We start from the raw sequence: 26,999 nt of genomic DNA on the forward strand, positions 1-26,999 counted from the left end.
TGGTGTCGGGGTGTTGAAGCGTACACACACACACACACACACACACACACACACACACACACACACACACACACACACACACACACACACACACACACACACACACATCACAGGAAGCCAGACAGGATAGTCAGCAGTGAGTTGTGTCAGGGTGTTGTAGCATACATACACACACACACACATAATGTGAGATAAACACACAAAGACACAAACACACACATCAAGGGCTATGACACACACAAGCACTCACTCATCACTGGTTTCTCCCCACACACACACACAGATCTGTTGTTGTGTGTTCAGACTCACACTAGTGTCTCCAGTTTGCAGTGGGGATTCTTGAGGAGCTCTGAGAGATGCTGAACTCCTGCATCATGAAGATCATTGTCACTCAGGTTCAGCTCCTTCAAACTGCAGGAGTTTGATCTGGCAGCTGACGCTATCGCAGCACAGCTCTTCTCTGTGAGGAAACACTCATCCAGCCTGGAGAAACAGAACACATGATAACATATCTGATTATTACACTCACATACTGTACCTCTAACTATACAACACACACACACACACACACACACTGTTAAGGCCTCAATGAAGCCTCACCAAAGAAGAGGAGACGAGGCGTGCGTGAAGAGTGAGCGCCAAAAACGGAACAGACAGGAGAGAGTCAGCAGTCAGTGGAGTCAGGGTGTTGGAGTGCACACACACACACACACACACACACACATCACAGGGAGCCAGACAGGACAGTCAGCAGTGAGTGGTGTCAGGGTATTGTAGCATACACACATACACATAATGTGAGATTAACACACAAAGGCAAACACACACACACAAAAACACAGACATCAAGGGTTATGACACACACAAGCACTCACTCATCACTGGGTTCTCCCCACACACACACAGATCTGTTGTTGTGTTCAGACTCACAATAGTTTCTCCAGTTTGCAGTGGGGATTCTTGAGGAGCTCTGAGAGATGCTGAACTCCTGCATCATGAAGCTCATTGCCACTCAGGTTCAGCTCCTTCAAACTGCAGGAGTTTGATCTGGCAGCTGACGCTTATCGCAGCACAGCTCTTCTCTGTGAGGGAAACACTCATCCAGCCTGGAGAAACATGACACATGATAACATATCTGATTATTACACTCACATACTGTACCTCTAACTATACAACACAATAATAAACACACACTCATACAGACACACACACACAGTATTAAGATCTCAATGAAGCCTCACCAAAGAAGAGGAGACGAGGCGTGCGTGGAGAGTGAGCGCCAAAAACGGGACAGACAGGAGAGAGTCAGCAGTCAGTGGAGTCAGGGTGTTGGAGTGCACACACACACACACACACACACACACATCACAGGGAGCCAGACAGGACAGTCAGCAGTGAGTGGTGTCGGGGTATTGTAGCGATACACACACACACACATAATGTGAGACACACAACACACAAAGGCAAACACACACACACAAAAACACAGACATCAAGGGTTATGACACACACAAGCACTCACTCATCACTGGGTTCTCCCCACACACACACAGATCTGTTGTTGTGTTCAGACTCACAATAGTTTCTCCAGTTTGCAGTGGGGATTCTTGAGGAGCTCTGAGAGATGCTGAACTCCTGCATCATGAAGCTCATTGCCACTCAGGTTCAGCTCCTTCAAACTGCAGGAGTTTGATGTGGCAGCTGACGCTATCGCAGCACAGCTCTTCTCTGTGAGGGAACAACTCCACAGCCTGGAGAAACATGACACATGATGACATATCTGATTATTACACTCACATACTGTACCTCTAACTATACAACACACACACAAACACACACTCATACAGACACACACACACAGTATTAAGATCTCAATGAAGCCTCACCAAAGAAGAGGAGACGAGGCGTGCGTGGAGAGTGAGCGCCAGAAACGGGACAGACAGGAGAGAGTCAGCGGTCAGTGGAGTCAGGGTGTTGGAGTGCACACACACACACACACACACACACACACACACTCTCTCACCCTCACTTTACAGGGAGCCAGCAAGGAGAGAGTCAGCAGTCAGTGGTGTCGGGGTGTTGTAGCGTACACACACACACACATCACACACACACACACACACACACACACATCACAGGGAGCCAGACAGGATAGTCAGCAGTGAGTGGTGTCAGGGTGTTGTAGCATACATACACACACACACACACACATCAAGGGTTATGACACACACAAGCACTCACTCATCACTGGGTTCTCCCCACACACACAGATCTGTTGTTGTGTGTTCAGACTCACTCTAGTTTCTCCAGTTTGCAGTGGGGATTCTTGAGGAGCTCTGAGAGATGCTGAACTCCTGCATCATGAAGCTCATTGGCACTCAGGTGCAGCTCCTTCAAACTGCAGGAGTTTGATGTGGCAGCTGACGCTATCACAGCACAGCTCTTCTCTGTGAGGAAACACTCCTCCAGCCTGGAGAAACATAACACATGATAACATATCTGATTATTACACTCACATACTGTACCTCTAACTATACAACACACACACTGTTAAAATTTTAATGAAGCCTCAGCAAAGAAGAGGAGACGAGGCGTGCGTGGAGAGTGAGCGCCAGAAGCGGGACAGACAGGAGAGAGTCAGCAGTCAGTGGAGTCAGGGTGTTGGAGTGCACACACACACACACACACACACACACACACTCACACTCTCACCCTCACTTTACAGGGAGCCAGCAAGGAGAGAGTCAGCAGTCAGTGGTGTCGGGGTGTTGTAGCATACACACACACACACACACACACACACACACACACACATAATGTGAGATAAACACGCAAAGACACAAACACACACATCAAGGGCTATAACAAACACAAGCACTCACTCATCACTGGGTTCTCCCCACACACACAGATCTGTTGTGTGTTCAGACTCACTCTAGTTTCTCCAGTTTGCAGTGGGGATTCTTGAGGAGCTCTGAGAGATGCTGAACTCCTGCATCATGAAGCTCATTGTTACTCAGGTTCAGCTCCTTCAAACTGCAGGAGTTTGATCCAGCAGCTGACGCTATCGCAGCACAGCTCTTCTCTGTGAGGGAACAACTATGCAGCCTGGAGACAACACATGATGACATATCTGATTACTACACTCACATACTGTACCTCTAATTATACAACACACACACACACACATATAAATGACATACTAAATATTGCAACATTCCACACATTCGCGGCAATTATGCTAATATGTTTCCAGTCATTTACACTTACTAAACGGCAGTCTGACATATAAAGGTATAACTAAAGAGATTAACAGTGTCAACAAACTATAGTAATCATCACTTACATTGTCAGCAACGCACAACAGGACAGAAAATAAAGTGCAAATTTCCAACAATGTGCTTGACCAGCAGTAACGTCTCTACAGCTTCAGATTTCGCACCAAAGAAAGACTGCTGTCTCGCAATCCGGCAAAAGATTCTTTGGACGCCGCTATTTATGTGTTTCCGGCTCCCATTGACTTACATTGAACACATGTAAACAAAACGTCAATTATGTGCTCAAACTAACGCCGCTGACTTATGAAAACAACCATTCCACTTTGATACGAAACTACATAATTGTACAACATTTATACAACAAAAATCACAGAATTTGGATCAAGTAATGTGGAGAAATCTTATGCAAAGTGTCAACCCCTAACAATGTGCCCATTGCCCAAATTTATGGTCGACTAATGTCGAATGTCAGAGTAATGACATTGAAAAAGGTACCTTAATGATACACTTCAATTTATAAAGGTACGAAGTATAAAAAGAAAAACACAATTTATCAGATGGATTACCCATATAATTTGTAACAAAGTACATTTATTCGAGGGCACATCTATTCCCAGAACTATAATGGGTGTTAAATATTCCACAACCACTAGATGGCAGCATGACACAGCACATAAAGTACACCTACGTGTCGCTGCGACCTGAAGGATGGCGTGGTTAAATATCCACTTCTCCTGCACTTCGGGTCCAAGAGCGGGTGAATTGTATGACCACCAGATGACGCCATTTCACTGCACCCTTTAAGTAATAAGCCTCGAGGAGCCGACGGTTACACTTGTTTTAGGGGCGTTGTTAGCCACGCTGCGCAAGCCGGGTAGGCTACAGAAGAAGCCCATAGGCTACAGTCGCGTGTGTTTGTGGTGATTTATTCCATGTATTAACAAAATAATAATGTAACATTAAAGAAATAGCCTACATAGATAAAAAAAAAAAAACTAAATAATTACACCAAAAAAGTAAAGAAGCTTTATCATTGATATATAAGCTTACTGAAAATCAAATATAGGCCTAGCCTACAATTGTGTTCCACAGACAATATGTCCTACAGATAATAACAGTAAGAACATAGGCTAACCTAAGTCATGACGACACGGGGGCTTAAGTCTCATGTTGGCCTATGACTACGTAGTCTAGGCTACCAAGCACGTCTGGGTCTGCGACAGTGAAATAGCTCCAATATTAATTGTGTCGCCAATGAATATATGCTAACATGAATCTCATCAGTCACCTATTGATAAGGGTTAGGCTATAACATATGTAGGCTATAATGTAAAAATAGGGTCATATCATATAATGTTGACTTATTAAGATGGGGGAGAGAGCTGAACATATTACACTGAACTAACTGTTCATTGTTGAAAATCAATCAAAAGTTTGTAGTTGATCCGGATGTCATTGGTCGCAAGGACTGTTAATGGGTGTATCCACAATTGGGACCTTGTTACAAGTTGGTCTTTCAGCTGCTAATGCAATCAGTGGCCGTCAGAAAACATGTTAGACAACTGAGGAATGAGATGCCACACATAAAATGTACAGTCAAACAGAACGCACAAACATCAATGGGAATCCACCAAACACTGCAGGGAACCATGTTATTGTCAATCAGCACTCTGCCACGCTAAATCAGACCCTGCTTATGTTTGTGCAGAGCAGAACAGATATTTGTAGATATGATGCAGGACCTGTTAAGAGAGATTGGCAGCTCAGTCTCCCTCATACTAGTCCCTACGGTGAACGATGTACTGTAATAGCATAGTGCTGCTGCTTCTGATGTGCAAGACAAGACAGGGTATATTCATAATGTGACAGGCAGCATGTATTTATCATTATGTTACAACCTCTGCACAACTACTATTGATGTTAGAAGAACAAAACAATACACCTTCAAATGTTCATTGCTTATTACTTGTGTTATAAAAACAAAATCCTTGTCTGATTTCTGTGTTTTTGCATGCACCTGTCAACAGGGGTGTAAAGACATATTTGTTCACCATGCACTTAGGCTGTTCTGAGTCATTGTTTGTATGTTATTGTATGTTATAGTATTTGTTGATTTCCATTTATAGCCCATTAATATTGCATTCACATTATTGTTTAGTATTGCTATTCTCCTTATTAATGTAGTGTCACCAACATTTAAAATAATATCAACTGACATTGTTATTCATAGCCATATTTATTCTGCTCTTATAAGGTAATACAGTGCACATATTTATATTTCATTTATACTACTCTAAACCACCTTCTGAAAATCAACTGTATAGTGTTTCACTGCACCATATTTCTTGACCTGTCTCACCACCTGCCTATAAGCTATTTACACCACCTTACTTACAACACTTTGAAGAGCCAAAAACAAAGCTCAGCACACCTGTTCTGTGCATCAGCAAAGTTGGAGGGTTAATTTATGAACCATAACTTCTAGCTGAAACATCACTTCTAGTAGGCTACATGTGACGTGTAGGCTAGAAGAGAAGTCTTTATTGTCCACTACTGGGGAAATTCATTGGCAACACAATATTTTAATGTGTCGCTGTTACAGTGTACCTACCTAATTAGGTAGAGTGGTACAACCTGTGTAACAACATGTACTATCAGGTACTGTACTATCATTGTACTTGCATTATGTATTTGTGGGTACCTACATAGGCTATAGTTGTTACATTGTAATACTGAGTGCTTTTACAAAACTTTGCCAATTTGCCTAAATTTTCATCAGAGGCAAATAGCTGACCTGACACCTGCTGGATGGGGTAAATCTGGTCATGATAGATTTGATATACAAATCACTCTTAGCTCCAGTCAAGGCCTCATTGTCTTCAGTGTACATGTAACAGCTGTGCTGCTACAACCTTGTTACTCTTTGATACAGTGGAATAAACCTATTAAGTGTACCAGTTAATTACTTACATGTACATATGACATGCATGTTGTGTCTTCGATGTCTTGGAACAGGTCTACTAATTCACATGTACTGTGTGGTGTAACAGCAGACACATTTCAACACATCAATTACAGGATGCATGACATCATTGACAGGATGTATATAATATGTACATGTAAGTACTTAACTGGTACACTTTATTTGAATGGGTTTATTCCATTGTATCAAAAGAGTAATACATAACACAGTTGATACATGTACTACAGTATGTAGGGTAATGGCAGACATGTTCCAAGACACCAATGACACAACATGTAATGTAATATGTAATTGTAAGTGGGCAATTCCACTGAAAATGGACTTTTTGTCACATCCATAACGCCAGTGAAATGCCTTGGCATTTGTATGATGTAAATGTTACTATTCATTTTTTGTGCATTTTTTCTCATGTACATTCTTCAGCCAAAAATAGCAAATGCTCAAATTTCATGTAATCATTCACATCATACCATACCATCACATTTTATTGCCGTTATGGATGTTACAAAAAACATAATTTTCCTTGGAATTGCCCAAGTACTTAGTACTTATACCACTGTATCAAAGACCAATAAGTGTGTACCAACACAGTTGATGTAGTGAATTAGTAGACCTGTTCCAAGACATCGAAGACACAACATACATGTCATATGTACATGTAAGTAATTAACTGGTACACTAACTAGGTTTATTCCACTGTATCAAAGAGTAACAAGCTTGTAGCAGCACAGCTGTTACAGTACAAGGATACAAGGAAGTTTATTATCACATGCATATAGTTACTAGAAGTAAGAAATGCAGTGAAATTATGTCTGGTGTCAGCCTATTTGTGCATTTATGGGGGGGGGGGAGGTGCAGTAGAAGTGGGGTTTAGTAGATTAAGTGGCAAGGGCTGCATAAGAAAGGTGGGGGAAGATTGGGATTGGGGGCACCAACAAGGAGCACCCAAGAGCAAAAAAACATGTACACTGAAGAGGCCTTGACTGGAGCTAAGAATGGCTTATATATCAAATCTATCATGACCAGATTTACCCCATCCAGCAGGTCTCAGGTCAGCTCTTTGCCTCTGATAAAAATTTAGGCCAATTGGCAAAGTTTTGTAAAAGCACTCAGTATTACAATGTAACAACTAAGCTTATATGTAGGTACCCACAAATACATAATGCAAGTACAATGATAGTACCTGATAGTATATGTTGTTACACAGGTTATACCACTGTACCTAATTAGGTAGGTACACTGTAACAGCGACACATTAAAATAAAGTGTTACCTATATATATATATATATATATATATATATATATATATATATATATATATATATATATATATATATATATATATATACACACACACACACACACACACATTACATACATACACATGTAAATGTAGCGTGACAAGTGTGTTTACATGCAGCACTAACTGTTTACAAGCAATAACTTCAGTTCAGTAAAACCGACGACCTGTTCTGTATTATCTCTCTCTCTATATATATGTGTGTGTATATATATATATATATATATATATATATATATATATATATATATATATATATATATACACACATACATACATACAGTACACACACACACACATACAGTATATCCATGCATATATACATATGTATTGTATGTAGTATTGCATTACTAGCCTATTCTAATTTGGTTTGTTCTATTGACATGGAATGAATGAACAGGCACACGTGACTATGGAGTAGGTCTACTTCACAATTCAGATTTTCAGATGGTGCGTTGTGGCTGACAACGGCCCTAAAATCTCGTTTAGGTTTATTGCTGGTTCCTGGTTGCTGTAGAATGATGTCATCTGCTGGCCGTGCCGTGCAATAGCGCCACAACATATGTAATTTCACTGGACATTGCGATAAAAATCTTGTTTTTCCTTACTAATATTCGTGTCATCCAGCTAACATATTGCTTAATTCTTTTGACATTTCATTCCTTTATAAATTGTAATGTAATGTAAAGGTACGTTTTTGAATGTCATTACTCTGACATGTGAGGGATAACGGCCACCGACGTGACCTGTTATTCGTGACTCATGGACAAGAGGAAATGCCATTAACTCAGCCTCACGCAGCGGCAATTTTCTTAATATTGATATTTCTCCACATTACTTGATCCAAATTCTGTAATTTTTGCTGGATAAATGTTGCACAAAAATGTAGTTTCGTATCAAAGTGGAATGGTTGTTGTCATAAGTCAGCGGCGTTAGTTTGAGCACATAATTGACGTTTTGTTTACATGCGTTCAATGTAAGTCAATGGGTGCCGGTATTCGGCCAATGGCGGCGTCCAAAGAATCTTTTGCCGGATAGCGAGACAGCGGTCAAAGAAAGAACATGCACACACACACACCCCTCGTGGCAAAGGGAAAATCTCTTAAAGGAACAGCGTCCCTTTAGGGAGGAGCAGGGATTTTGTACAGCCGCCCCCAAATTTACTAGCTAAATTTGTGAACAGCATAAAGTCCCTGCGCATTGGTATTTAGCAGACATGTGGACTCGAGTCACATGACTTGGACTCGAGTCAGACTCGAGTCATGATTTTAATGACTTCAGACTCAACTTGGTAAAATTCGGCATGACTTGCGACTTCGACTTGGACTTGAATACTATTCTTTCGAGACTTATTTCCGGACTTTGCCTCTTTGACTTGTAATGACTTGACATGTCTTGAGTCAAACAATACATTTCCTGATCGTGGACCAGTCACCCCAAAGATGCTTTCACTTCCGCGGCGAAAAAAACAAAACACATAGTGGGCACAAACGGCAGAGCACAGTGATCAGTGCTGCTGTTACCACCACGCATCACGCACTGTGTGTAGGAAGGGCACCAAGAGACAGAGGAAGGACCAACATTAAATAAATAGTAGCTTTACTGCAAACTGGTTTGCAATATTAAAATGCACCATCAAAAGCATGTTACATAAAGATGATACTTTTCGGGTCCTCTCCATTAAGATCCAAATTGAGCGTATGCTAGCCTACTCCATTTAATTGAGCGTGTCTCAGTGCGCATCGAAAGGGAGAGAGAAAATGAGTGGCAGGTTCCTGCTGGGCTGGCTTGTCATTGTTGATGATGATTGATATCTCCTTTTAAATATAAAGAAGCATTATAAAAGGAAATCATGAAGGCAACCAAGGCGAGATTAGAGGAAATTATGGATTTATTAGGTCCTCACTACTGTTATAACCTGTGAGAGCCAGGGCACTTTGACATAGGCTGCACTCACTGTGATTGGGAAAATGGAAAAGAATATAAAGTTGTCTTTGCCTTTGTGTAATGGAACTGGTGAGTCTTGAAGTCTTCAATAATTAGTTTACATGAAGCACATGATATGCCGATTGAAACGCATTCCACTTAGCTAGGTGGCTACTGGCTACCAGGCTCATAATTCACTTTTAATTGCAAACAGAAAATGTCTAGCAAGCATCATGTCATTACATGCTTTTATTTCCAAAGGAATGAAAGCTGTTTGTTATAACCTAATATCATGCTTATCATTGTTAATATTGTGCTATACATGTGGCACAAACAATGTTAGAGTTTGTGGACTAGCCATAGCTAGGCTATATTTGAACGGAGCTAAAAAGATCATTAGGGAGAATGTGGACAGTGGCACACAATGGGCTTAAAGTGACAGTGCATCATTTACAAATAAGGTAAACAGCATCACATACTTTTAAAACAAAATTACTGTGTCATTATTATCATTTTAAATAATATAGAAGTGTTTTATTTTTTACCTTTGTGGTTACTCAGTAATTTTGTGATTTATGCTGTATTTAATATGCCATAAGAAGCTTGAGTATTTAGGGAGAAAATGTAGGCTACTTTTTAACCGCAATTAGATTAGATCTAGATTAATTCATTTCAAAATATGAGGTTAATTAGTTATTTCTTAATCGTTTGACAGCCCTAATAAAAACGTAAAATATTTAACCGCAGCAATTTACTAATGTAGCCTATGTGACGATTTTTTCTCGTCACCATTTATTGTAATTATTAACCATGACCTTGGGTTCCTTATGAGTTGCCACTGGCAGACAGTCTAATAATTGTTTGCAGGCAAATCTGTGGCCTATCGCAGTGAAATGCCATCAGTAAAATTATTACTCATCCTTACAGTGGATGCCGCAATTTGGAAAAACAATATATATTTGCTGCTGTGCTGAGTGTCATGTAGCTATCCATTTCGTACAGACTACTCAGGTATGCTCATGCGTATATTTCACAGGTATGCACATGCATATATCGTAAAAGATTTCAAGACAGAACCATTGAACATATTTTAATCTGTATTTATAAAAAAAATACTGTAGATTAGATTGATGTGTTAAAATTATGATCGATAGTCTAATAATGCCATTATTAAGTGAAGAGTACCTGATGACTTGTTCAGGACTTGAAAAAGATTGGGACTTGGACTTGGACACGACTTGGCTTTGATGTGACTTGGACTTGGACTCGACTTGCTCTTCTCTGTCTTTACTTGGGACTTGACTTGGACTTGACTGCTAAGACTTGGGACTTACTTGTGACTTGCCAAACAGTGACTTGGTCCCACCTCTGGTATTTAGGTTACACCAGTTACCTCATTGGGCATTTCAGGCAGTTCAATCAGTTTGGCAACTGGACATAGATATGTGTTGCCATTGATGTCCACTTCAGCAGTCCGGATCTTCCCATCATCACTTGTGATAACCTTACTCACCCGTCCAACAGGCCACAAGGCCCGAGGAAGTTGATAGTCTATCACAAGGACTACCTGTCCGATAGAGAGGTCCCCTGTAGAGCCCTTCCATTTCTGCCGTAGTTGAAGATTGGGTAGGTATCTTCGGATGAACTGGCTCCAGAAGTGGTCAGCAATGACCTGGCTGTGTCGGTAGCGTCTTCGTCCCAGCAGAGCATCAGGGCCATACAAGGCCTGTGGCAGGGAGGCATCACGCCGCCCCATCAAGAGCAGATTAGGAGTGACTGGGTCTGGGTCTGCTACATCCGACGATACATATCCAAGTGGCTTTGAATTTAATATTCCTTCAACCTCCACTAAAACTGTAGCAAGAACCTCCTCTGGCATCGGCTGGTCTCTCAGTACCACTTGAAGGGCAGCCTTGGCAGATTTTATCTCCCTTTCCCATGCCCCTCCAAAGTGTGGTGCATGGGGAGGATTGTATCTGAAGGAGATACTCTGTCCAGCAAGCTGTTCTTTGAGGGAAGGTTCAAGTTGAGCCAGGACCTCTCTGAGTTCTCTGTCCCCTCCACAGAAATTAGTGCCCTGATCGCAGATGAGCTCAAAGGGTTTCCCTCGCCTAGCCACAAATCTTCGAAGGGCAAGGAGGAAAGAATCTGTATCCATGTGGCAAAGGAGGTCCAGATGGATACACCTTGTGGTAAGGCACTTGAATATGATTCCCCACCTTTTTTCCTGTCTTCTGCCTATTTTTACATTGTAAGGGCCAAAACAGTCGACTCCTGTGGACCAGAAAGGGGGCTGATTCAGACGGAGCCGAGCAGCTGGTAAATCAGCCATCTGAGGTACCATAGGCCTTTTGCGCCACTTACAACATTCAGCACACTGTCGCTGATGCTTTCGGATTGCCTGACGTCCTCTCAGTATCCAATATGACCTCCTGACCTCAGCAAAAACCCTCTCAGGACCGGGGTGAAGGAGGCGTTTGTCGTAGTCTTGGATCAAGAGACGGGTAACAATGTGATCAAGGGAGAGGAGAATAGGATGAAGAGTGTCTTCATCTAGCTCTTCAGCCTTACGAAGCCTACCACCAACTCTTATGAGTGCAAGAGCTTCGTCCAGTGCAGATGAAAGTGAACTCAGTCTGCTGCTAGCTCGTATGACCTTGCCAGCTTTGAGTGCCATCACCTCCTCAGGGAAGCTCTCAAGTTGTGCTCTCTTCAGAAGGGCTACTTCAGCTTCAATCCGTTCAGACGTGGTGGAAACCGTGCCACAGAAGATGCCCTGTCGAAGCTCTGCAGCATCATCCACGACTATGGAGGGACAAACTGGCCAATGCTCAAGTGAATGCTTAAGGAAAGGAGGGCCGTTTCGCCAGCGATTGGGCTGTGCAAGCTGGACCAAACTCAGTCCCCGGGTTATGTCGTCCACTGGATTATTCTTGGAATCAACATACTTCCAGTTATCAGCTCCAACCAGCTCTTGTATTTCAGCAACACGGGTTCCCACAAACACTTTGTATTGCTGAGATTCAGACTGGATCCACTTCAATACGGTGGTGGAATCTGACCACATGATGCAGCGTTTGATAGGTAGTGTGAGCTCTACATTCAGGACTTTGGCAAGTTGGGCACCACTCAGCTGCACATAATTCCAGACGCGGGATTGATAACTGCCTCTTGGGTGCAACCCGTGATCGAGCCATAATGAAGGAGACATGAATTTGACCAGCTGTGTCCACCACGGGCAGGTAAGCAACAGCCCCGTATGCCTTCTCCTGACGCATCACTGAATATGTGCAACTCCACTTCTTCATTTGTGATATTGAATGGAGTGTAACGCCTGGGAATGGTGACATTTTGCAGGTCGATCAGCTCTGATTCCCATGCCTGCCATACTGGAAGTAAGTCATCTTGAATGGGCTCATCCCACTGACGCTCAGTCCGCCACAGTGCCTGAACCAGTACTTTAGCCCTGGTGGTATATGGGATTATGAAACCCAAGGGATCATACTGGCTAGCAAGTACACGATACACTGTCCTCATGGTGGGCTCTGCTCTGGAGATGAGCCTATGTTTGTAACCCAGCTCATCGGAAAGGCAGTGCCAACGAAGAACGAGAGTGGACTCTTGGGGCTCTGTTTTGTTGGCTGAGAACCAAAGTTCACAGGCCTCTGACCTGGCCTCAGAGGGGAGATGTGAAACTACATCAGGGATGTTGCTGGCCCACTGCCTGACATAAAATCCACCTTTGGCAAATAGAGATCTCATTTTGTCGATGAGTGCTTTGGCCTGCTGAGGACAGAGACTGAAGACAGTTGTCCACATAGAAGGCGCTTAAGATTGATTCCATTACATCTTCATTGCCCTTTGCATGGTCTCTGATGTGGTTTTGGACAGCATAAGTTGCACAGCAGGGACTACATGTAGTCCCGAATGGTAACCCACGCCACTCATATATGTCTGGCTTCCGGTCTCGTTCCATGTCTCGCCACAGGAAGCGCAAGAAAGGCTGATCTTTGGAGAGAAGCCTTACTTGGTGAAACATTGCACGAATGTCACCGCTGATGGCGACAGCATGCTCTCTAAACCTGAGTAGTACTCCCACTAAGGGTGGACCCAGGGTGGGACCAGGTAGCAGGTTGTTGTTGAGGTTGAGCTCCTGATAAGTGAAAGAGCAGTTGAACACAACTCTTGCTTTCCTATTATGGTACACCATGTGATGGGGGATATACCAAGAGCCGAGGGAATTCTCAGCATCCTCACTGGTTATTCTCACAGCATATCCAGCTTCCTCCAGTTTGTGTATTTCTTTGTTGTAGATGGAGGCCTGTTCTGGATTACTTGACAACCGTCGTTCAGTACCTCGTACCCATTACAGCAGAAGATGGTGCTTGAAGAATAGGGTTGTCTTTCTTCCAGAGAAGAGGTGTAGCGTATCTCTCTACACCATCCACATTGACCCGCACTGAATCCTTCTCCAGCAAAGCAAGTGCTGCATTATCCTGCTTAGAGCGTGTCATCTCCTTCCCACAGTGATGTGGGAGAGTGTCGAGCTGCCATAATTTCTCCACATTATACCGTAGCTCTTGAGCTGGGGATACAAATGAGATATGTAGGCAGGAACTCTGTCGGCAGGGCTGTTGGAGGAAGGTTGCAGGCCCTTGGATGGCCCATCCTAACTGAGTGCATACAGCAATAGGACTGCCAGGTGAACCCATGCGGATTGGACATATGGCTGTGATCAGATGTGGGTTGTCTGCCCCATTAGAATCATGGGTTTTGTTTTGCTGAAGGCTTTAAGTGGAACATCCCGCAGGTAATGGTACTTTTTCTTGAGAACGTCTACTGGGCAGGATTGCTCTGCGAGGTCCAGCTCTGCAGAAGTGAATGCTCTCTGAAGTTTGTGTCTGACACCAAGGTTTGTTATGGCAGATATCTCCAGTGTAACAGATGCACCTTGTAATTGAACAATATGCTGTCTGACGGTTCTCAGAGTAAGACATTCATGCTCCCCTTTCAGGCCAAGATGTTTCACAGCAGCAGGCAATATGATAGTCCTTTCGGATCCATCGTCAAGCAGGGCGTGAGTCCTTCTTCCATGACGTAAACGGACAGGGACTACTTTGATCATCACTCGGCGTGAGTGACTGGCCTGGTCCATGTAAACGACAGTAGATGCAGTACTGGCAGTCAGCACACTCAGTCGTGGTGTGGTTGTTACCTCATGCAGGGTGAGCAGATGTTGTTCTCCACATGTGGAGCAGGGTTTCTTTAAAGTGCAACTGTCAGGCTTGTGACCTCTACCACACCTCCAGCACCTGTTCTGTTGTTTAATCCAGTCTGCCTTCTGGGAGGTGTTCAATTTAGCGAAGTCCGAACAGCCATTTAGGTAATGCTCCTGATTCTTACAATATGGACAGAAAGGCTTGAATCGTTCACGTTTCTTTGATGGTGATGCAGAAGAGGTATTTGCAGAAGGCTGAGTGGGCTTTGATGTATGTGGAGTATTCTGCTCAGTATTTAACAATACTGTGGTGTGCTTTCCCTTTGGCTGTTTTGCAGACTTGGATACACCGCGTTCAGCTCCCCCCTGTATCCCTTCTGAGGCGCGACGAGATATCTGGAGAGCTTGTGATTTAAAGGCAGAGGCTGAGCAGGAGGTGGCTGCAAAGGCAGAGGCTGCACAGGCGGAGGCTGAGCAGGTGGAAGCTGAGCAGGTGGAGGCTGAGCAGGAGGTGGCTGCAAAGGCAGAGGCTGAGCAGGAGGTGGCTGAGCAGGTGGAGGCTGAGCAGGCGATGGCTGCACAGGTGGAGGCTGAGCAGGTGGAGGCTGCACAGGCGGTGGCTGCACAGGTGGTGGCTGCGCAGGCTGAGGCTGAGCAGGTGGAGGCTGCACAGGTAGTGGCTGCACAGGCGGTGGCTGCACAGGCGGAGGCTGAGCAGGTAGAGGCTGTACAGGCGGAAGAAGCAGAGAGTGCACTGGCATTGAATGTGAGTGCGGTGAAGAGGGAACACTCCCTGGCTCTCCTGTGGTCTGAAGCATCAACTGTCCCGGCATCAGATGAGGCTCCGTCCACATTGCTGCAGAAGCTGAGGGTTGGTGATGTTCCCCAACAGACACTGGCTGCATTGGTTGCAGCACCAGTGACGTTAACTGATCGGCTGCAGAAGATGTAAATGGATTGGTCAGTTCCCGCATATAGGTATGACTAGGTGGCTCGGTCCATGAGGGCTGTGAAGCTGATAAAGTGTCGAGAGGAGTTCTCTGTGGTGAATGGATAGTAGCCACTGATGAACGAGCAAAGGGAATATGTGACAGGCTACTGCTATACTGCTGGTTGAGAGAAGTTGATCTTGGATACTCTTGGGAAAAACTCAGAGAGCTTGGTGGGTAGGGCATTCTTCTAGCATCCTCCATCACTACCTGGAGCTCTCTCAGCTCAATGCTTAAGCTTCTCCATCGTTCTTTTAGATGGTCCAGTAGTCCAAGGTCTCTGCTTGTAGCTCCAGAAGGTGCAGATGAGACGTAACTGGGGCTAGGTTCATGACTTGCATGTGATACTATTCTTTCAGATGAGGTCACATTACCAGTGGAGGGAAGGAGAATGGGCTGGTGTGGATGCTGAGCACATAGTTCTGTAAGTTGGCTGGGGGGTGCCGACTCCGTACAGGACGAGAATCAGGCAGATGTGCTCCATCCCGGACATCTCTGGAAGGATCCATGATGCAGCAGATATACTCTCCGGCTCGAAGGACCAATTTTGTAGGGAATTATGAGATATGTTGCGGGTTGTACAACGGCTGGCCTAATTCTTCGGTCAGAAAGAATGCAGATCTCCAGGGAGATGTTATTGATCATTTATTCCACACTCCAAAGTATGTGACTGGAATATTTCCATTTATTTATAGTTATGTGAAGTTGTGTTATAGTCATGTGCAGTTGTGGTTTCTAGAAAATAATAAATACAGAACACAATCAGCATAATATTCTGTGCAATCAAGCATTGTGCAACTGTGCAATCAAGCATTGCTAAATAGACATTCATAGGTTGACCATCAGTAATAATTACACGACCACGTGGCAGTATAAAGCAGCACGTGGGAAAAGCTGGAACAACGTGACTGACATGGCTATACATTTTAACAGTTTGCAATTCGTCATTACCAAAGGCCATTACAGATACAAGTGCAAACAGCTAAGTTACATGAATATACAAACCATAACATGCTAATTGTGCAATTATAGCATCAATACTATGTGCTAATCACGATATAAATTACATACTAAATTTGCAACATTCCACACATTCGCGGCAATTATGCTAATATGTTTCCAGTCATTTACACTTACTAAACGGCAGTCTGACATATAAAGGTATAACTAAAGAGATTAACTGTGTCAACAAACTATAGTAATCATCACTTACATTGTCAGCAACGCACAACAGGACAGAAAATAAAGTGCACATTTCCAACAATGTGCTTGACCAGCAGTAACGTCTCTACAGCTTCAGTGGCAAAGGGAAAATCTCTTAAAGGAACAGCGTCCCTTTAGGGAGGAGCAGGGATTTTGTACACTGTGCAATGCTTTACTTTAACATACAATGCTCGTAACATTATCACCACTTTTTTTCAGAAATTCTAAAACAACGATGCTTTTTAACACTTCAAAATAACATTTGCTAAATGAACCTTACATTTTTCAGTAGCCATAGGTGTGTAGATTTGACCAAAATCTGGTTTGGTTCTTAACGGGAGCATTTAATGCCTGAAATATCCGATTTTGTTTACCACGCTCGGAGTTATACTGCTGGCCTGATGGGTCGCCTATTCACCGTTTCAACTGCACATGAACGGTTAGACCGAGAATTCTCGTCATGAAATTAAATTCCACTGGAGCTCCAAGCGGTTGTGTACACACAGGCTTACAACACTGTTTACAGCTCTTCGAGTCACGATAAAATGTCATTTTTGGTACATAGCTAATTTAGATACACCTATGGTGTTGGTGGTTGCGTTTCTTTAGGAGTAGCCTACACCGTCTTGGTTTGTATAGAAATGGATATTAAGTGACACATACACGGAAGACGGCGGGAATACGGGACCGACGGTAATAGGGGGAGTTCCGATATAGGCTACATAGCTTTGTTCATGAGTTTCCGTGCTGGCTGGACTGAGCTTCTTATCCAAACAGTACGGTTATCCCCCTACGGTGCGTTAGCTTCACTACATTCTTCTTGCGGGAACCTAACGTTACGTACGAGGTAGTCGAGGTAGTCTTGTTTTGCCTTTTATTGTTTATGTAGATTACATAGAAGCTACAATATCGGCACAGGATATATGTTATATGAAGTTATGGGATTTAAAAAAAATCCTAAAATGAATGGGCTTCTATGGGGGTTAGCAGAGAAGTGGTCCCTCCAGCTTACATTGATTCTTCTACTTCCGGGAATTCGCCTGCCCCCTTGGGCCCACCAGATAGCTTGCCCGTGACAAGATGGCCGCCGGTGATGCCGTTAGAGACGCCATAAGACATCTAGCCTTTATTATGTATATTTATGGTTGCCAGTGCTCAGTCCGAGGGGCGGGATAATCGGTTGTCTTTCAAATTCCCTCTGCACGCAATAGGACAGCGCTGCAACTCATGAGTCCCATGCGTTTTCCCACCCGCGGAGCTAGTTGGCTAGTTCAAATTTTTGCCAACTTAAAAAAAGCTTAACTCGTGTCACGCTGTTCACCAACAGCAACATCCATCTTCTTTGTTTTCAAGTAGCAGGGAATTCAACCCAAACCGTTGCAACTCTGCCATCAATCATTATGTTAAGCCTGCCTAACGTCTCTATACACGATGTGATTAGCCCGATCGAAGTTTAATTTTTCCAGCTCGCAAGCCAACAGAGAGTTGCTAGACTAGCCCGGGCAGCAAATTACATGCTAGGGTTGCTAGGGTGCGTAGATTTCTAGGCTAAACGCTACCAGCAATTAGCAACATGCATGTATGAACCTTATCTGGTAAAATAATGTTAGAACACAACTTTCAACTACTCACAGATAATATTAGTCTACTACTAATTAATTGGAACTGTGACATGAAATGTTTGCACCACCAACCCAGAAATCGCAGTTGCATTCTCTTATCACTGTACTCTACAGCCAATTATCAGTTGGATAGGTCAGTGTTTTTCAACCACAGTGCCGGGGCACACTAGTGTGCCGTGAGAGATCATCAGGTGTGCCGCAGCAAATTACCCAAATGTCACTCACTGGTCCAGAAAAGCAACTGTTGCATCAAAGAATATAACCACATGCTCTCATTGATTATATGATTGCACTATTTGTGGTATGCAGGCATTGTACAACGGGGGCCACATATCCAGTATTCACAGAATCATCACATATCAAGTTCATAACAACAATTAAATTAGATATAGTCACCTACAAATGAAACAGAGGGCGCTTGTTTTATTGAGCAGGTCTTGTATAGAAGCCATAATAAGGCCATATCTGTGTATTATTTTAGGCTATGGTATGTTTATTTTTTCTTCACACAGGATGTTAATGTGCCGTGGGACATTTTAAGTGTCAAAAGTGTGCCGTGGCACAAAAAAGGTTGAAAAACACTGGGATAGATGAAGTTTTCAGCGAAAGATGCAGTGAATGGCTGTTGAGAATAGTCAGCTGGAGAAGTCAACAACGTTACCAGCGAGAGTAGCAGCACAGGGGAGTAAGAGAAAGGAACTAGGAACCAGGGATAATAATCTAGCAAAAGGTAGTAAAGAGATGCATTTTCAACAAAAGTAGCTTTCTCTACTGCACTTTGAAGAAGGCAACTATAGTCACGCTGGTATGGGCTTTGGTGATGTTGCATATTGCACGCGCAGTTGCCAATTCGTGATCAGAGTGTAATCGCAGTATTTGCGGTTACTGATGATGCGGCTGGATTGCAGCTACTGATGATGTGATAAAGTCTTTGGAGAGTGGAGATCAGGCTAGAACAAGATCAGACTAGAACAAAACCACTGAATAAAATCTGCTTTCTCACCTCACTGTATCATGGGTTTAAGAATCTACTAGATTTTGACACTTCCATTATCTAAACTGTTGCAAATCTCAACTCCAAACATCACAAACAAAATACAATTTAAACTAAAAATTAGCTCTAAGATCATTACTAGAGTGGCATTTGGGATTACAGGATATTCATTGTGGTGGCCCTGATCATAGGGTGTCCTGTACACACAATGTCCCAGATTACAGGTTTACTTACAGTGCTGATGTGACCACTGAAACCAGCCTCTGAAGAACTTCATCTGGACTGAGGAGTTCAGTCTGATCAGTCTCTGGTGTCTTTATGTACTTCTGCAGGTCAAACTCATCAAGCTGCTCCTCTGGAATCTTAAATGTAAATCTCCTAGTCGTCCACTCTCCTGGTATGAGTGTGTCTACAAACAGAGTTCCTGAGCTCCTGTCAATCACCTCCACTACAGCATGGTGATTCAGCTCATTCAGACAGTAGAACAGGTTGATCTTTCTGCCTGAATTTCTTTGATCTCTGATCTTCTGTTTGACATACTGGACCGTTTGCTCTGAGCTCTGTGGTTGACGTATTGTCTGTGGCAGTAGGTGCATAAAGAGATTCTGATTGGACTCCAGTGACAGGCCCAAAAGGAAGCGGAGGAAAAGGTCCAGGTGTCCGTTCTTACTCTGTAAGGCCAGGTCCACTGCAGTCTTGTGTAGATCATGCAGTGTTGCAGCTCTGAATAGGGCAGAGAGCTGAGAGGTTTGATGTTGGTCAGACATGCTTCTCTCTCTGTTTCTGAAATAGAGAAACACATATAAAGCTGCAAGAAACTCTTGGATGCTCAGATGCACAAAGCTGAACACCTTCCCCTGGTACAGCCCAGACTCCTCTCTGAAGATCTGAGTACACACTCCTGAGTACACTGATGCTTCTATGACATCAATGCCACATTCTCTGAGGTCTTCCTCATAGAAGATCAGATTGCCCTTCTCCAGCTGTTTGAAAGCCAGTTTGCCCAGTTTGAAAATCATCTCTTCATCTGTCTCTTTTCTCTCTTCATCTGTCTCTTTTCTCTCTTCATCCATCTCTTTTCTCTCTGTGTACTTCTCTTTTTTGATGCAAGTCTGAATGATCAGGAAGTGAGTGTACATTTGAGTGAGAGTTCTTGGCATTTCTACTTTTTCTGATTCAAATGTTCTCTCTACCACAGTGGCTGAAATCCAGCAGAAGACTGGAATGTGGCACATGATGTAGAGGATCCTGGATGACATTAGGTGTGTGATGGTTTTGCAGGCTAGGTTCTCATCACTGATTCTCTTCCTGAAGTACTCCTCTTTCTGTGGGTCATTGAATCCCCTTATTTCTGTCACCTGGTCCACACACTCAGGAGGGATCTGACTGGCTGCTGCTGGCCGGGTGGTGATCCAGAGGAGAGCAGAGGGAAGCAGATTCTTCTTGATGAGGTTTGTCAGCAGCACGTCCACTGAAGCTGGCTCTGTCACATCACAACAACTCAGCTTAGAATGGAAATCTAGAGGAAGTCGACACTCATCCAGACCATCACAGATGAACATGACTCTGTGCTTTGAGCTGGTAAAGATTTTTGAATCTTTAATTTCTGGAAAAAAGTGTTGAATAAGCTCCACCAGACTGAGTTTCTTCTCCTTCATCAGGTTCAGCTCTCGGAAAGGAAAAGGAAATATGAAGTGGACATCCTGATTGATTTTTCCTTCAGTCCAGTCCAGGATGAACTTCTGCACAGAGACTGTTTTCCCAATGCCAGCCACTCCCTTTGTCAGCACTGTTCTGATGGGTTTGTGTTGTCCAGATAAGGGTTTAAAGATGTTACTGCATTTGATTGGTCTGTTTTGTGCTGATTCTCCCCAGGATGCTCTCTCCATCTGTCTGACCTCATGTTCATTATTGACCCCTCTTCCCACCTTTGTGATGTAGAGATCTGTGTAGATCTCATGGAGGAGTCTGGTTTCTCCCTGATTAGGTATTCCCTCAACCAGATGCTGAAACTTGCTCTTCAGTGTGGATCTGAATTTGTCATGGACCTCTGCCTCCTCTGGTGTCCATCTGGATCAATGACAGAATCACAAATACACCTCCGTTGTTAACAAAGTATCATCACAATATTCCTACATTAGCCCTGCTAGATTCAGAATGTATATGAATTAATTTAAAACGATTAAAGTAATGTAATGTAAAAAGGCTCATACTGCAATGTCATTTTTTCAGTAGGAACATAATGTGAACATGCAGGGATTTTGTACACTAACACACACTGGCATACATGGAGATGGTTTGCAGGGGGCTGGCAGACAGTAGAGATTATTTGACTCAAATGCTCATTATTAAGACATATGGGTTCCTTTACACACAACACATAAACAGAATAAATGTCATTAAGTTACAGTAACATTGAATGCACTGTTCAGAATAGCCATTTTTAGGGATGAACCGATACCATTACATTTGTGTACTTAAATAATAATGAATATCAAATAAAATATAAGCAGGATATTTCAAACCAAAAATAAATAAACAAGTATGTCTAAAACAAGCCTCCACACTGGCACTGTCTCCACATCAAGGAGGCAACTATAGTCACGCTGATCAGGGCTTTGGTGATGTCGCATATTGCACACGCAGTTGTCAATCCGTGATCAGAGTGCAATCGCAGTATTTGCCGTTAGAAAATTGGGTTTGATCACATCGCGATATTATCGCAAATCATCCAACAAATTATTAACTAGACTATTTTGCACTCTCTCACAAAAAACATGATCACCCATCACCCTAGACTGTAGAGACTGTAAAGGTGGTGTGGCTGCTTTTAGTGTGTGGGTCGAGTGAGAGCAAGTATGTGAGAGAGTACTAGTGCTACTGCTGCACAGCTCGTTTACTGATTGCTGCCAAAGCAGATTCAGTGAAGGTGATTTATACATTGTTTACGTTATTGGCCATTGAATACAGTGGTGATTTCTCACACAATAGGTCCTGTCCTATGACCTATAGTTGAAGTGAATTGGGTGCTGTCTTCGGTCTTGGAGCATATAATGACGTTACGTTACGGTCTGGAGTTGAGGCAGGAAAGGGTGACATATTTCTCAGTTAAACTGACAAAATGTGAGTTAACAAAACCCTATGCAAATTCGATTAATCTACTGAAACGGAAACTCCACAGAGTTTGTTTTGTAGGCGACTTATCCCCGAGCAGGCTACATGAAGCACAGTGGTAGTTTCTTAAGAGCAGCAGCTAAGCTACTATGATTTAGGGGCAACGGTGTAATGAGGTGGTATCGGTTGGGTGGTATTGGTGATTACGAGTATGAATATATGGGCCCAGTAACGGCCCAATCCCCAATGCCAGTATCGGTATTAGTATCGGACCATCCCTGGTTCTAGTGGGCTTCTGAAATCAACATAATTAAATCTGACCAAGCAGAGGTGTTTTGTAGAGGGTTTTGGAGACTGCCTGACAGAATGTCCTGATCCATGATCTCACCTGTGTTCTACAGAGTCCCTCTGCATCTCGTCTGTCCTCTTGGACTCTGTGCCTGACGCCCCCTGCTGGACACTGTTAACACAACATGACACTAAAAGGTGAGTGTCCTCATATCTCCCTCAGAAAGACCCCACTGATCAATACACACACACACACACTGGTTAGCGGTATAGTATGTGGATGTAATAATCAGCTCAAGTATGGTGTGCATCTGTCTGTCAGTTGAGAGAGAGAAAGAGAGATAGATAGATAGAGATAAGGAGAGAGAGAGAGAGATTAGAACAGAGGGAGAGAAAGAAGCAAAAAGGAGGGAGGAGAGGGTGAAAGGAGAAAATAAGAGGATGAGAGAACAGCTGAGGGGAGGACAGGAGAATTGGGATGTTTAGCATTCAGTCACTGATCCCATATTCAAATCCCTCCATCACCCAAAACAGAGACAAACCAACTGCATTACTAACCAACTTACAGAGAGGAAGAGAAGAGAAGAGGAGAGGAGATGCAATTTATAATAAAAGAAGAAAATCATGCATATCATAAAAAAAACAGATGTAAAATACATATTCAGACAATAATGTTCCTTCACTTCCTGTCTTATAGTCACATCCAAACCTCCACTCCAACACTAGTGTCTTATAGACACATCCAAACCTCCACTCCAATACTAATAGTGTCTTATAGTCACATCCAAACCTCCACTCCAACACTACCACATCAGAGGTAGTGAGTTACTGAGGTTTACTGCTCAACTCTAGTTTTTGTCACATACTGGTTTCCATATTAAATACGTTTTGCCCTCCATAAAGACGGACCTGTGAGATGTGGTTGCTTTTTGGATTGTGTGTTTCCACCGGCGTTAGTTTGAGCACATAATTTACGTTTTGTTTACATGTGTTCAATGGAAGTCAATGGGAGCCGGAAATCGGTAAATAGCGGTGACCAAAGTTTATTTCTCCGGATAGCGACACGGCTGTTTCCCCTATTTCTTTACGCGGAAGCTGATTCTGTGGCTCCAATCGTGTGCACAGCACGGCTAACATTACATTTACATTACATTACATTTGGCTGACGCATTTTTAACCAAAGCGACTAACATGGTAAACAGTTTATTAACAATTATAGGACAATTAAAAAAGGTACAGTAGGCTACAGTAAGAATAGGCCTACTGCATCAGTGAGTGCTGATTTTAAACAGTTGAGTGTCAGTTCTAGACGAGTGGTAAGTGCTGGGATCAGCAATACTAGTTGTTTTGAACGTTGACAGACCTCCGGTAACTTGTTTGCAGGCGATTCAACGTGTTGAAGGAGCCGTAAGGAAAACACAAAACGACTAGTGGTCGATAAACACGTTGCCAGTGCTCTAAACTTTGCCCTGTCTGCAGTTAGCCTACGTTTACCCGGAAATAGCATTTTGTTAAATAACACTGCACGCCAATCCTGCCTAACCCACCTGATGGTGTTTGTATCCAGGTGCAGATGTCCGCAGATACCTAAATGCTCTGTAGTAGGGATGGGTCGCTCGACACACAGTCCCGACACACGTCTCGAGCTTGCGAAACACTAGTGCTTCAAAACACTGCTCTGGAGTATAGCGCGGGAATGATGCCAAAAACCTCCCTTTTTTTTTATTGATGCTTAACAACACACAGTAGCCTACAGTAATTACAACAAAGAAACTGCAGTAGCCTACAAAATACACGCATAGACAATGGTCACAGAAAACTAATACAATAGACAAAAACAAACAAATGTAAATCAAGCATAAACAGAGGGAAGCGTTCTTTATCTATTTAAAGAATATGGAAGAGACAAAGAAGTCTCTTTTTTGGGTTATTATGAACCAAGCGAAGGGATGAAACAAGTGAGTCTAACTCTAAAGTAAAAGCAGAGAAGGATGGCTGTAATTGTTGCCATTTCTGTTTGTGAACAAAAAAATTGGCTTGTAGAAAACAAAAGTTCACTACAAATTCCAGGGATTTATTTTCAGAGTTTTCATAATAAAAGAATATATCTTTTAAACTAAAGGGATGAGATCTATCAGATTGGTTGAATAGGCCTAGGTGATTACTTATGTCATTGAAAAAAGCTTTGGTCATTTCACAATCAAAAAAAAGATGTAACAAAGTTTCATCTGAGTTATTACAAAAGCGACAGGTAGTGCTTATATCCGCATATTTGGCTATGTTCACATTTACAGGAGCCAAAAACCTCCCTTCCTACCAACCGGTGGATCCATCATGTCAAACGTCATGTCAAACGCCTACCAGCACGCTCATTGCTTTATCATGCAACAACAAATGTGTAGCTACCTCTCCGGAGGTTTTGTTTTTGGTGCATTTTGTCTGTTTGTCTAAAATCTAAGACAGTAGAAAATTATGTTTAAAGTCTTTAAACATAATTTTCTACTGTCTTAGATTTTAGTTTCACATTGCAAGTGGCCTAACATGACCAATAGGGCTACAAATTGTGGTTAACTAGTGTCGATAGCATATTGCGAGTAGTTGTGAACCATAGGAACTTTAATCGTAGCCTATAGCCAAATTCAAATAAATGCGAATTTATGATAAGCCTGTCAGTTCGACTGGCGACCCACAGTTGGATAAGCAGGTTCCCCCGAGCAGTCTGCATTGCTACACTGAGGGCTTCTCTGTCTGCTGATGTTTTGCTCAAAGGACCAGGCGGTCCACATATAGCCTTCATGCCATTTCAGCTGAAAACACTTTTCATTTGTTAGCCTAGGCCTACTTAATAAACGTATCTTTACAGTATTTAGGCTATGTTAATCTCAAGCCACTCTAAGAAATGGCCGTAGGCCTACTTTTACAGTAGGCCTACAGCACAGCAAAATCTATTCAAATTGCAGTCCGAGGGATATTGTCCATAAAACATTGTTAAACTTAGCCTATAGGCTAGGACAGCGGTCCCCAACCTCCTAACCGGGCTGTAGCCTACGACATGAATGCATGCAAAAAAAGAAAAAAATGAATGCAAACTAAACTCAATTTAATTCGCAATAATGTCACATTTTTACATGACATAGGCCTATATGCAGTTGTTTGATTGCACGCATGTTTGCATTTTGCAAGGTCTATTTTCTTACGTCTGTCTGTCCCGCCTTCAACACTTTACATATTGCCTTCAGCGCTGCGCAGCCTCAGGTCAGCTCACTTCACTTGATCAGTTCTTGGCGAACGGTAGTGTCACACGAAGTTAGCTAAACTGCTAGAATGAGCAACAAAAAACAAGCATCTTTAGCAGGTCACTGGCCAGAGTGTTTGAGTTGCGAGAGCCGCTGCAGAGATTTCACCGTTAGCTGCACATTTTAGTGATGAGGACTGGGTGTCAAAACTCGCTGTGTGACATATTCGGGTTGCTTAAAAGAACCGTATGTAAGAAATGTAATTCAATTAATCATAAAATGGCCCTGATTTGTCACTAGACATTAGGAAATCATGCTAATTTCAAATACTTATATCACTGACAACAGTAGTCCGGCCAGGATATCGTCATTTAAAAAAGTGAAGTTGCAGCCCTCAACTGATGTTGATGTTTACATATTTGTGTTTTAGCCTGATCCGCCACCCTCCACCTATCTAGTGTAGTGGTTACAGTATGGTGTTGAGTAGGAAGTGCCACTTGGTGTCTGGCAACGCAAGCCAATCGCGTGCCGAGTGTAATTAGGTGGCACAGGTGGCATGTGATTTGTAATGGTGGCGGGAGCCTGCCAAAGATTGCTTTGTTGGTGGTGCAGTGGAGCTGGGAGGTTGTGTTTGTTGTGCGGGCCGTGAAGTCGGAAGGTTGTGCGTTGGTAGTGGGAAAACGTGAGGGTAAGTTCATTTCTTTCTAAGCGCTCATCTTTCCCGTGTTGTAATTTCACATGGTTGATTTCACGTTTGTTTGTTTTGTAGTGATTTGGGGCTTATCTATCACTAAACCGTATGCAACGTGCCTACATTGTCTTTTGGGAGTTTGCTTGGTGAACTCTG

General features: G+C 43.0%; 1 protein-coding gene across 6 annotated transcripts in view; it reads right to left on the reverse strand.

Annotated features, from left to right (window-relative positions):
• LOC125287750 (NACHT, LRR and PYD domains-containing protein 3-like) overlaps positions 1-24,559 on the reverse strand; it is a 35,906-nt gene extending 11,347 nt beyond the window's left edge. For 3 of the 6 annotated variants that reach the window (XM_048233761.1, XM_048233759.1, XM_048233757.1), the window contains exons 1-4: positions 24,464-24,559; positions 23,017-23,088; positions 19,749-21,584; positions 310-483 (exon numbers count right to left, since the gene is read on the reverse strand). In XM_048233761.1, coding sequence (XP_048089718.1) covers positions 310-483; positions 19,749-21,584; positions 23,017-23,042 — 2,036 coding nt within the window. In that variant the 5' untranslated portion in view covers positions 23,043-23,088; positions 24,464-24,559. Of the gene's footprint in view, positions 1-309; positions 484-1,577; positions 1,752-2,296; positions 2,471-2,934; positions 3,109-19,748; positions 21,585-23,016; positions 23,089-24,279; positions 24,374-24,463 lie in introns of those variants that run through there. The other 3 variants (XM_048233762.1, XM_048233760.1, XM_048233758.1) reach the window with 3 other exon arrangements.
• Between the last annotated feature and the right edge of the window lie 2,440 nt (positions 24,560-26,999).

The sequence above is a fragment of the Alosa alosa genome, chromosome 22 (assembly GCF_017589495.1).
Source record: "Alosa alosa isolate M-15738 ecotype Scorff River chromosome 22, AALO_Geno_1.1, whole genome shotgun sequence".
Taxonomy (NCBI): domain Eukaryota; kingdom Metazoa; phylum Chordata; class Actinopteri; order Clupeiformes; family Clupeidae; genus Alosa; species Alosa alosa.